The sequence below is a fragment of the Delphinapterus leucas genome, chromosome 20 (assembly GCF_059928025.1).
Source record: "Delphinapterus leucas isolate spDelLeu-1000000601 "Yukka" chromosome 20, BTC_Dleu_Yukka2, whole genome shotgun sequence".
Taxonomy (NCBI): domain Eukaryota; kingdom Metazoa; phylum Chordata; class Mammalia; order Artiodactyla; family Monodontidae; genus Delphinapterus; species Delphinapterus leucas.
This window is the reverse complement of record NC_143148.1, coordinates 54,436,638-54,449,091: the sequence shown is the minus strand read 5'-3', so window position 1 is coordinate 54,449,091 and position 12,454 is coordinate 54,436,638. Positions and strand designations below refer to the sequence as shown.

General features: G+C 42.9%; 1 protein-coding gene across 3 annotated transcripts in view; it reads right to left on the bottom strand.

The window, feature by feature from the left end:
- Positions 1-338: 338 nt before the first annotated feature.
- Positions 339-12,454, bottom strand: part of PLCG2 (phospholipase C gamma 2) — a 148,433-nt gene continuing 136,317 nt past the window's right edge. For 2 of the 3 annotated variants that reach the window (XM_022583086.3, XM_022583087.3), the window contains exons 32-33: positions 5,395-5,579; positions 339-4,701 (exon numbers count right to left, since the gene is read on the bottom strand). In XM_022583086.3, the coding sequence (XP_022438794.1) occupies positions 4,659-4,701; positions 5,395-5,579 (228 nt within the window). In that variant the 3' untranslated portion in view covers positions 339-4,658. Of the gene's footprint in view, positions 4,702-5,394; positions 5,580-12,454 lie in introns of those variants that run through there. The other variant, XM_089903343.1, reaches the window with a different exon arrangement.

Below are 12,454 nucleotides of genomic sequence, written 5' to 3'. Positions count from 1 at the left end.
CAATGGCTGACAGCTCTCCTGTGCCCTATCACTTAGTCGAGAAATACAGGTGTTTTTAGTAGCATTATTGCCCCTCTAGCACAGAGCATTCTTCCAAAGACTGACAGATTGCAGAGGGGTCACGTGGTAGTTGTAGAAACTTGGGTTTCTACATAGAGTGAGCTTTTGCTGAAAGGAAGACCAGTAACCGAGAGAAAAGAGTAAAGGATAGAAGAACCGATTGTTTAAAGAGAACTGCAACTGTACCTATCTCGTGACCGACCTATTTCTTGTTTTTAGGAGAACAAAAAAAGTGAATAGCATTTAAAAACAATAACAACAAGATGCTTCCGGGTAGATTGCTGTATTCAATGAGACCAAATTTTATTTTTTTTAAATGTGACACAGCCGTTAAACTTTCACGTTAACAACAGCCAACATCTGTGTAACTCATTCACACGATCTTCTGTGTACACACAAGCACACACTACATAAAAAATAAATTAAGCTTTAATAATGAAACACATTTACAAATGCATCTTCTTAAAGCCTAGCAAAAAGTAAGAAATATAGACACTTCTGAGACAGGATCACTGTAGAAGCTGGCTCTTCAAGAAGAAAATATTTTGAGAATGAAAAGCCTGAGACAAATCACTGAGTATTCTTCAAATGCCAGTTTTGTAATTCTGCATATTTCTTCATCTACTTATTAGCTTTCTGTTGGCAAGAATATAGCTTTTAGGGTTGTCTCCAAAAAGTTAGATGTCACCTAAGTAGAAAGTTAAGCTACATTCCTTCTGAAAATTAAAAGAAGTAGAGCCCCTTTTAGCTGTCCTTATTTCCAAATACGACTCATCCTTAGTGGCCCTAGATCAACGACTGTAAAATTTTATGTTCAGAGACCTCAGCAGTGAATTTTGAAAACCGGTGTATGCCCTTACACATTTCCAAATTGATGTCTAAAATTTCTCATCCTAAATAGTTGCAAAGGATCGAAGTGCCGGCATGTTGTAGATGCTGCAAAATGGTTACATCCCCTTTAAATTTAGCCAAGAGGCTCTAAGTACAATAGGTGGTAGCCACTACCATCCTTTCAAAAAATTAAACAAGGCAATTTTTTAATGGTAGGAAATGCTACATTTTTCGTTTTTACTCACTGAATTTGTATTTTTATTCTACTTCCCCCTCAAAATTTTAGCCCAATTATTCTTGGCTTTTATGTTGTTTAGTTGCATATCTGTAACAAAATTACATATCCTGTCATCATAAGGCTCTTACATATTTTAAACTTCTTCTGGACTGAGTTTAATAAATAAATAGGGTGCACATTTTAATAAAGTACTAAATAAACACAGTAAAATTTCATTGGCAATGTATCACTTAAGGAGCTGAAGAAGGCTTCTCCCTCCAACTATTTCATCTCTGTATAGATTAATATTATCTTTGTTAGAATTGTCACGGTACAGTATCACTTCTATTCTCCCTTTTCGATTTTATGTGTGGAAATATTGGTGGTCTTTCACAGAGATAGATGGGAACAGAAGGAATTATGTGACAGCAGCGTAGCTGAATTCTTCCAACTCCTTCAGAACTACATGCTAAAATAAATACTCAGAAATCTTGGGTGTTCCTTCCATTTTGTTGAAAGCAAAGAATTGGGAACCACCAGCATTGCAGAAGGATTTGTATCCTGTTAAGAGGCTCTCACTTTCCAAACACCATATTTTGATGTTTACATCTTGAGTCATGCTCTACAGTCAGACTGACTATGGGGAAAGATGGTTTCTTCGGTAAGGAGAGAAAAGGGCATTTTCTCGGGCAGATGAATCTTAGGAAGGAGTACAATAGGAAGGGGAGGATCTGAAAATTGATCCACTAAAACTAACTCCTTGGAAAGGTCTGGTAGATTGCTAGGGGTAAGACTGGCCCACTTTAAAAATTATTGGCCTTGGGGGCTTAAGTTTAGTTTTTATTTAACTATGTCATAAAACATATAAATTATTAGATGATGTCGCCTTCTTAATTAATAGAGCAGCAGGTCCTCAAATGTATTCCACTGTAACTAGTCCCGTAAGATGTTTGTTGGCAAAAGTGTTCTCAGATCAAATTTGGGAAAGGGATATTCTACACCCCTCTTCACTGTGCACATTAGAATAGCCAAGCTTTACAGTAGAGAAATTAACTTTCTATAACCTAAATTTCACAAACTCAAATGATCTAACCAGCCTCCTCCATTTATATTTCCACGTAATAACGGATGTTCACCATTTCCTTTATCAATTAGAATAAAGACTATTTTACACATAGCAATCATGGCTTGACTCCATCGATGTTCCTGCTATTTCAGGTTGTTCCTATCAATCACGATTCTCCTTGACCTGAACTGGCTGTGCTCATTACATGGCTGTTAAACCACAATCTCAGCTAGATATTTTATACTTAGGTTATGTGGCATCTGGGCCCCTCACTTTCTCTGTCTCAACCTAGAGAATCCTACCACCACCAAGAGCCAGATTAATGTGTTACCCTATTAAGGGGAGAGTGTAGTGCCAAAGCAAATATTCTCTAATGGTGGATTCAAGTCACTGTAGCACGGAGGAGCAGGAGCCGGTTTTAGGGGAGAGGGTTCTTCCCAGCACCATTGAGAGTATAAACCCTCTCATGTGCCTGCTCTGTCTCTGCATGAGTATGGCTTGGTATGGATTCTACGAGATAGCAGCTGAAAAGATGCTTAGCTTCTGCCTTCTGTGCTACCACTTCTTAATTTTTTTGACACAGTAGCAGAAAATCCATTTTAAGCAGAAAGGGGATCCTGGTCTTACCTTTTGGCTTTAAAATGGAGTGAGGTGGAAGGTTTATGTCTTTTATTCATCCCTAGCTGAAAACAGGTAATGACATCAACACCTGAGCTTGTAGAGGTAATGCTGGAGCCAAAAGGGGCTTGTGGCTGGAGGTGCAATAATTAGGCTCCAGTGGCTTCCTGGCCAACAGCCAATGGGGCACTGGCCACAGAGTCTGAAAATTCCCTCCATGCAGTGTTCAATTCAGTGCCTTTTCCATCTAACCTTTCTTGAATGTTGATTTGAACATTTGCTACCATCGGGAATATTCTTCCCTCAGTTGCTGGCTGCCAAATAAAATAGCAACTCCAACTCAAGGAATAACTAAGTAATAAGAGCATCCTGACCAAGGTGAGGCTGTTAGGTACACTCAGGGCTTCATGAAAGATAAAACGCATTTCTTTTAGAAGCACATGGATAGGTTCCATGAGACCGGTAACCATGGCTTTTTTTTTTTTCTTTCCTTAATTTTTTTAAGACCTGGAACCCCCAGACTTTGGCACAGTGCTTGGTGTATGGAAGTACTTGATAAACTTCGGCACAGTGCTTGGTGTATGGAAGTACTTGATGAACTTGCGTGGAATGGAGGGATGGGGTCTTTTGATGAGACAGAGCATGGCTGCCTTTAAGGTACTCTCCAGCTAATTCGTGCACGCTAAACCCAGGATAATAAGGGGCAGGCGGAGTGGATTTCTAGGACACAGTTCCATCCAAGTAAAGCCACCAAGACTGACTGCTGGTTTGTGGCTCCCCAGCAGTCACTTGTTTCCCATAGTTCCCTTTTGTCTCCTAAGTTAGTTCTCAGTTCCCTGTGACCAAGTTGTGGCTCTACGGACCACTCCCCACCCCCCGCACACTATCCTCGCCTTGAAAAAGCCTTATTAAAGCATCACACTGTACAAATCATTAAACTGCATCTCAAGATGTAGAGGAGGATCATCTTGTCCTAAGTGAGTCTGCCCCTTTGTGGGTGGCCGAATCTGAGATTCTCTGTAGTTTCCTAAGGCTTCGCTCACTGCTCCAGAAAACTGGATAATCCAGAGAGCCTACCCTGTATCACGCCGTTTAAGCAGTGAGTGACCTCTTGCCTGTGGACAGCTGCAGCCCCGGAGCTTCCCTGTGGCTATGCAGCCAGCTCATAAGTGGACGGAGCAGGGGTGAGTGAGAAGCTGGCCGCGCCTTCAGGGGCTCTGATCAGCTCTGTAAGATTTCCACCCTTGACCCCCACTGCCCCAGTCACGAAGCAAGTCTCTGTCTTACTGGATGGGCTCCACCCCCAGCCCCGTGCCGTGTATGGCAGCAGGTGGGTTCAGCCTGCTGGTGGCAGTTAAAGTGCTTTGACCCGGGGCAGGGCGAGGGCTCCTCTCTGGGCCCTGGTAAATTCTGATGGCCTTAAGTGTGTTCAGATCGTTTCCAGAATCTAATGAATTAGTTCCTTAGAGATGGGGCTCATCTTCTGTGGAAGTCAGTTACCTGGGTCTTTAGGGGCCAGGGAAGGAATCCTGCTCACTCTACAGGTCGTGCACAGAAGCTCTAACCGATCAAGAGTTGCATTGCTTTTATTCAGTGAGGTCTGGAACACGAGAGGCCGAATGTGAGCAGGTTTTGGGGGTCCTCTATAGAGACTATAAGTTAAGAAATTGTCCAAGATGAGAAAGTTACCAGGAAATTACCCCAACTCATGCCACTTGGGTCGACTTCAGAAACGTCATCTCGCTGACAGGCTTGAGGAGAGGATGACCTCACACATGAGCATGTTCCCAGGGTCCGAAGAGAGCACACAGTCCTACATGCAAACACACGCGCACACACGACACCTTTACACATGGAGCCGGGCTTCTATGAGTAGAACTTGCTGTTGCTGACTCTCTTCTCTCTTAACCTGAAATGAAACAGATTTCACCGTCATCCATTAGTCTAGGACATGGGCCATGTGCTGAACTGTGACATTTCTCTGTCCACACATGTGCAGGATATTCAGGGCTGCAGGGTACAGGGCAGAGTTGGGAGAAGTGAGTCCCTGGCAAAGACACATAACTTCCGTGGATCTGTTTCCTCACTGGTCGTCGTCCTGGGGTCACTGCTACTGTGTAGGCGTGGTCAAGATGAAATGAAAGTAACATGGGTAAGGAGTCTCCACGCTGTCTGCAAGGAAGGTTGCTGCTGGTGTTTCTTCACGATAGCTCTTGGTGGAGCAGGACTGCCTGGCACACTTGGCTGGGCCTCCTTACGCGTCCGTAGCACAATTCAAAGCATCCCTTGTTGCGGAGGGGGAGGGATTCTGTTTCGATTTAGGGACCACTGGACTAGCCCATGCTTGGGAAGTCTAGAAGCGTTCCTTAAACAGTAGTGGTCGTGGCTTATTTGCACTCTGACCCTCAAGTGTCCCTCTCATGAGGACAGTGCGGCTTAGGGAAGGTGCAGATGCGTAAGCTCTAACTAAGTAACTGATGGAGCAAAGAGAAGTAGAGTCAAGGGTATCAGGATTTCTAAAGATGGAGGCTTTCCCGCAGCCCTGGCCCCAGGGCCCAACATCACAGTGGCTACAGGGTCTGCGGGCGGGGGGCTGACCCACCTGCGGTTGCACTTCTCCTGGTACAGCTGCAGCTGGTTCTCGTTGACGTTGAACTCTCTGACCAGGGCATCCCGGTTGGCGCTGCGCAAGTTCTGGTGTGTGTCGTACAGAAAGAGCTGGTTGTTCAGTTCTTCTTGCCGCCTCCGCAGCTGGCGGCAGGAGGAGTAAAGCTCCTCTTCGCTCTCCTGGAGAACAGAGGTGAGAACAACCATGTGGGCACAGTATCCTCCAAACCAGGATGTGGGGCATGGCACCTGGAGGGTGTGAGGGAAGGGAGCACAGGGCAGACCTGTCATCTGCTGGGACCTTCCCAGAAAATCTAGGGCCTCTTGTAACCAAAGATAAACTTGCAGTCACTTACTCCATGGGAAGCAAGCAGTTTAGAAACTCTGGTTCTCGAGGAGGGGGAGCTTTATTGTGAAACACTGAAATAACAAATGCACTGCCCACTGATCCTGTTTCTTAATCAAGTCTGTTCTTTTGTGGGTCTGTGTCACCTTCTGGCTCTCATCCAAATGCAAAGGCTCTGTGCTTATAGTGGAACACAGCAGGTGAGGCAGAGGGCAGCCTGGATGGGAGGTAGATTAGTGGTGGCCTGGGAGCTGGAGTGAGTGGAGACAGCTAATGAACAGGAGTTGCTTTCTGGGGTGATGAAAATATTCCCAAACTGGTCATGATGATGGTTACACAACGCTGAATAGACTAAAAACGACTGAACTCTATGCTTTTAAGTGGGTGGAATATACGGTATACGAATTATAGCTCAATAAACTTGTCACCCCTGCTGTGGCAAAAAGAGGCACGGAAACATTAGGCTATACCCCCAGAGATGGGCTTGTCACTCTGGCCAGTAACGACGACTCCCCTGTCACCGCCGCCCCCAGGCGTGTGACCCAACCCAGGCAGATGGGTAGCAGCCCTGGGCCTCTGGTCAGTGCTCTTGGTAAAAAGCAAGTTTCTTTTCTTGGGGATCAGTGGAAAGAGTGATGATGATTGTTTCCAGTTGCTAGCGGTCCCTTTGCTATCGCGTCGAGAAAGAGAGGGAAACAGAGCCACTGGGAGAGCACCTGGATCCAGCCATGACTGTAACAAGCCCTACTCCTAAACCCTGCAGTTGTCCGAGCCAAAATATTCCCCCATTATGCTAAGGGGAAAAAAAAACCCTTATCGGGTAAGGTGTTTGTATTTCAGCATGGGAGGAGGAGGATGTGTTGCCTCACTGATGTTTTTAAGAGGTCTCTATTGTGCAAAGGATGGCTACTCAGGGGGTGGGTCTAGTAGCTGTTACCACTGGTGCAGTAGGTCGAGAGACTCCAGGGCTACAAAAACGGGCATCCATATACACAAGTGGGCTTCTTTTGTCATTTATTTTTATAAAACGTGGCTCAGACCATAGCTTGGTCTGAAATATTTTTCTCACCTTAACGACCTAACAAACCATCATGGATATCCCCGGGGTAACAGCTAGAACTCTGACTTTGGAGAGTGGGGAGAGAGGTGGTAAAGGTTATTCTAGCCACTGGCACAGTGCCGAGGAGTAAAACGATGATTGTCTTTGCACAAGGAGTGGAGGTAAAATGGGTGGTTCTTGGTAACTGATTCAATGTACTGAGTGAGGCACTGGCAGGGGTCCATAGTGACTTCTCTTAAACGTTTATCCTTCCTCAAGGAGACCAGCTTTCCTTCCTATTAAAACTAAAGCAAAACAAAACGAAAGCCACATTGAAGTCTTCACGCTGTACTACAAATGGTCTCTTTTCACCTGCTCTCCGCCTAGAAGAAAACAACTTATGTTGCTTTCATATATGTAATGATGAGTAGCACTGATGTATATACACTACCAAATGTAGAAGAGATAGCTAGTGGGAAGCAGCCGCATAGCACAGGGAGATCAGCTCAGTGCTTTGTGACCACCTAGAGAGGTGGGATAGGGAGGGTGGGAGGGAGGCTCAAGAGGGAGGGGATATAGGGACATATGTATGCATACGGCTGATTCACTTTGTTATACAGCAGAAACTAATATTGTAAAGCAATTATATTCCAATAAGGATGTAAAAAAAAAATACACCTTTTCCACTAATGCTTTTAAAATTGCAGGGCTTTGTCTCCTTTTCTGAATCCCAAAGCATTTACAGCTGTGATATAATTTAGTCCTATGAGATACAACATACATTCAGAAAAGTACGTAAAACATATATACAGTTTAGTGAATAACTATAAAGCAAACAGCTATGGAGACACCAGCAAGTCAAGAAACAGAGCATGGTCTACTCTATGTACCCCTCCCAATCAAGACTCCCTCCTTCCCTCTTAGAATTTTGTGATAATTATTTCCTGGCTTTCTTTTGAGTCTGAGTTGTCACAAAAATTTAGTTTTTCTTTTCCAAGTCAATGGTTATTTCTGTTTTCTAATACATGTATCTTACCAATTTTTCTCACCATTGCTTCTTGCATTACATTCCTTCTTGCTTACCATGGTCATTCTTTTAGCAAAGTTTATTAGTACTAAATTATCTGTCTTTGCATTTCTGAAAATACCTTCATTTTGCCCTCGCTCTTGAATGGTAGCTCTTAGGATGTAGAATATCTAGACCCACAGCTGTGTATCTAAGGCATGTTGAAGGTACCCTTAGTCTTCAGGCTGCTATTGCTATACATGGAAGCACTGCTGTTATGTGTCAGTCGTCTGTAGTTAATCTGTCTTTTCTTTTATAATTTTCTCTTTACTCTGTATTCTGCCATTTCAGTAGAATATGCCTGTATGTGGGTCTCTATACTGCTCTGTTTATAGTTGGAGGATGCTTGTCTCTTCAATGCTGGAACATTCTCAGCCATGGTTATTCCAATGTTAGAGCTTCTCATTTTACGCTTTTTTTTTTTTTTTGCCCTTTTAGTATTTTTACCTTGTCTTGCTGTATTAAAGCAAATTCCCCAAACACAATCTTCACATTTATTAATTCTTTCCTTAACTGTACCCATTCTGTAATTTCCTACTTATTAATCTTTAAAAACTTTTTTCAGGACTTTTCAATTCGTCTTTCCAGGGATTTCTTTATTGGTCCTTTCATTCCTACCTTTTCTGATTAATTTTAAGAAGGGTGGCTCTTTTTAAAATCCATGCATCCACTGGGTTCCCTTTTAAATTTTTTTTTTAATTTCAAAGTTATTTTCAGATTCGCTGGAGTCAATTCTCTTGCTTTTGTGCTTGTGAGCTATATTAGCATTATTTTCCTTGAGTGTTAAAATTTTAACGTGCAAGCTCATCTGGAATGGGAAGTTTCTTTCCTCCCTCAGTCTATACACAGGCATCTGGTTTTCTGAATGCTCTAAATGGGGGACTCCCAAGGGCAGGGCCAGCAGTGTTACAGTGATAGTCTGGGGCTCTACGTTCTCAGGAATACTACTAACCCTGTCTGTGTCCTGGCTGCAGGGCTGTATCCACTTTTATCCCATCCCCTCAAGCAAGCAGCTGACCGCTGGCCTAAGTCCTGGGCACCTGCCAAATCTCTTTTTATCAAGGGTGTTTCAGAAGAGTGAAGCCCACTGGCCCCAGGCCATCTGTCTGTGTACAGCCTATGTACAGTCCCATTTGTATTAGCACACAAAAATGAAATACGTAAATTATGTATCCAAACACAAGGAGTAATAAAAAGAACAAAAGGCTAAGGAAAGACTGAATCAGTGAAGATAAATTTAGAAATGGCTGAACTGGTAAACCCAAATACAAAATAAATGCAAGAGCGAGGTTGTTTTATGGGAAAAACACAAACACAAGTCAATGAAGTAGATAATCCGTTATCTAAACTAATCTAGGAAGGTATGGAAGGCTTGATTTGTGATCCAGGATATGATCTATCCTGGAGAATGTTCCACGAGCACTTGAGAAGAAAGTGTATTCTGTTGTTTGGGGATGGAATGTCCTATAAATATCAATTAAGTCCATCTTGTTTAACGTATCATTTAAAGCTTGTATTTCCTTATTTATTTTCATCTTGGATGATCTCTCCATTGGTCAAAGTGGGGTGCTGAAGTCCCCTACTATGATGGTGTTACTGTCGATTTCCCCTTTTATGGCTGTTAGCATTTGCCTTTTGTATTGAGGTGCTTCTATGTTGGGTGCATAAATATTTATCATTGTTATATCTTCTTCTGGGTCGATCCCTTGATCATTATGCAGTGTCCTTCTTTGTCTCTTGTAATAGTCTTTATTTTAAAGTCTATTTTGTCGATATGAGAATTGCTACTCCAGCTTTCTTTTGATTTCCATTTGTATGGAATATCTTTTTCCATCCCCTCACTTTCAGTCTGTATGTGTCCCTAGTGGGTCTCTTGTAGACAGCATATGTACGGGTCCTGTTTTTGTATCCATTCAGCCAGTCTGTGTCTTTTGGCAGGAACATTTAATCCATTTATATTTAAGGTAATTATCGATATGTATCTTCCTATTACCGTTTTCTTAATTGTTTTGGGTTTGTTATTGTAGGTCTCTTCCTTCTATTGTGTTTTCTGCCTAAAGAAGTTCCTTTAGCATTTGGTGTAAAGCTGGTTTGGTGGTGAATTCTCTTAGCTTTTGCTTGTCTTTAAAGGTTTTAATTTCTCTGTCGAATCTGAATGAGATCCTTGCTGGGTAGAGTAACCTTGGTTGTAGGTTTTTCCCTTTCATCACTTTAAATATGTCCTGCCACTCCCTTCTGGCTTGCAGAGTTTCTGCTGAAAGATCAGCTGTTAACCTTATGGGGATTCCCTTGTATGTTGTTTTTCCCTTGCTGCTTTTAATGTTTTTTCTTTGTATTTTATTTGATAGTTTGATTAGTATGTGTCTTGGTGTGTTTCTCCTTGGATTTATCCTGTATGGGCCTCTGCGCTTCCTGGACTTGATTATTTCCTTTCCCGTATTAGGGAAGTTTTCAACTATAATCTCGTCAAATATTTTCTCAGACCCTTGCTTTTTCACTTCTTCTTCTGGGACCCCTATAATTCGAATGTTGGTGCAATTAATGTTATCCCAGAGGTCTCTGAGACTGTCCTCAATTCTTTTCATTCTTTTTTCTTTATTTTGCTCTGTGGTAGTTATTTCCACTATTTCATCTTGCAGGTCACTTATCCGTTCTTCTGCCTCAGTTATTCTGCTATTGATTCCTTCTAGAGAATTTTTAATTTCATTTATTGTGTTGTTCATCATTGTTTGCTCTTCAGTTCTTCTAGGTCCTTGTTAAACGTTTCTTGTATTTTCAGCATTCTGTATCCAAGATTTTGGATCATCTTTACTTTTATTACTCTGAATTCTTTTTCAGGTAGACTGCCTATTTCCTCTTCATTTGTTTGTTCTGGTGGATCTTGTCTTTCTGGTGGGCAGGACCATGTCCGGTCGTGTGTTTTGGGGTGTCTGGGACCTTGTTATGATTTTAGGCTGCCCCTCTGCTAATGGGTGGGATTGTGTTCTTCTCTTGCTAGTTGTTTGGCATAGGGTGTCCAGCACTGTAGCTTGCTGGTCGTTGAGTGGACTAATGTGGCTCTGTTTATGTACTGAATTTTTAAATTCAAAAGATAATTTTATTTTTGGTTTCAGATTCCAGAAGGTCTTTTTTAGAGCTTTAATGTACCTCCAAATAAAGCACTGATGTGTTAGGGTTCTCATAAGATGCTTCCGGCAGCTCTAGTTCAACTGCCAGGCACCTGTACCGGGTATTCACCTGGTCTTTCCTAGTCGCTACGTGCCTGGTTTTCCACTGCATGCTCATGGCTTTGTATGTGCAGCAGTCCCACCAAGGCACTGGGACACGGTGGAGGCACCTGGTTTCTGCTGTTTGGGAGCAGCACTGGTCCAACTCTGGCTGTTGAGGCACGAGGAGGGCCTTTCTCTCTGTCTCCAGGTCTCCTGACTGACTGTAAAGAAGTCTTTCCCAATCTCCAACGCCAGGTCCAGCTCAGCTCCCGAGTGCAGCACCCCCTACTCATCCTCCGGGACTTCAGTGTGCCCCGCAGCCCTTCTCCAGAGGGATATGTGTGAATCCACACATCGGCTCCGGCTGAGCCTTGCTGGGAACCACAGACCCTGGTCTTTCCAACTAGGCCACTCTACCCCTTGTACCTTAGCTCCCACCCAGCATGAAGGTGAGCGCTGCCGACCCCGGGATCTGTACTCAGAGATCCTGGGGCTGCCAGTTTTCTCGAACGTACCCTCCGGATACTGCCAGCTTGCCCGGCGATAATAATTAGGGTGACTATTCGAGCTTCCGTATTTCTCCTGCTCCATTCTTCTGAATCTCACAAGTTTAGATCATTTGAGTGAAGGAGGCCATTTTCAATTAAGGGCAGGATTGCATATAATACATCAGCTTAAAAGAAACTGTTTACTTCCAGAGCACAATTCGACATGTATCCAAAAATATATGGTCTTCTTTTATTTTCCTCTTTGACCTACCATTCCATTGCGGAGTAGCTAGCCTCAGGAAGTAATTTTTAATCAATGTTATATGAAGACCTTCATTATTATAAAGTGAAAACCACCTAACTGTCCATCAGTGGGAGAAAGGCTAAGTGAATTAGGGACCTCCACCTGATGAAACAGGCATTAATGGCTTTGAAAATGGTAAGAATATGGAAAAATGCTTAGCATCATCTGTGAAGTGAATAAAGGGCACATATTCATATTATATGAATCCAACTATGAAAAATATCAAAATGCTAGCAGTAGTTATGTACAGGTGGTTTATGGGATTTTTCCAACCCCCTTCCTTCCTTTTCCTACTTCTCAAATTAAATATCATAGGTAATAAAATGGTGTTAAAAAGACCCTTTGTAAACCATATATACAGCTAACAGAGTAACAGAATTGATAAGTGATTGTGACATTTAAATGGCTTCTTCAGAAAGGGCTCAACGTGCTTGCTGACATCTTTCTGGGGGCTTTAAACTCTTATCGCGGCCAGTGTTTTACGAGTAAACTCCATCTCAGCTCGCACCGGATCAATCATTTGCTCAGACAAGGCTTTCTGGAAGCTGTTTACCAGAGAGTGTGCCTAGCGTCACAGAGGATACAGTGATAAATAAAACGCGG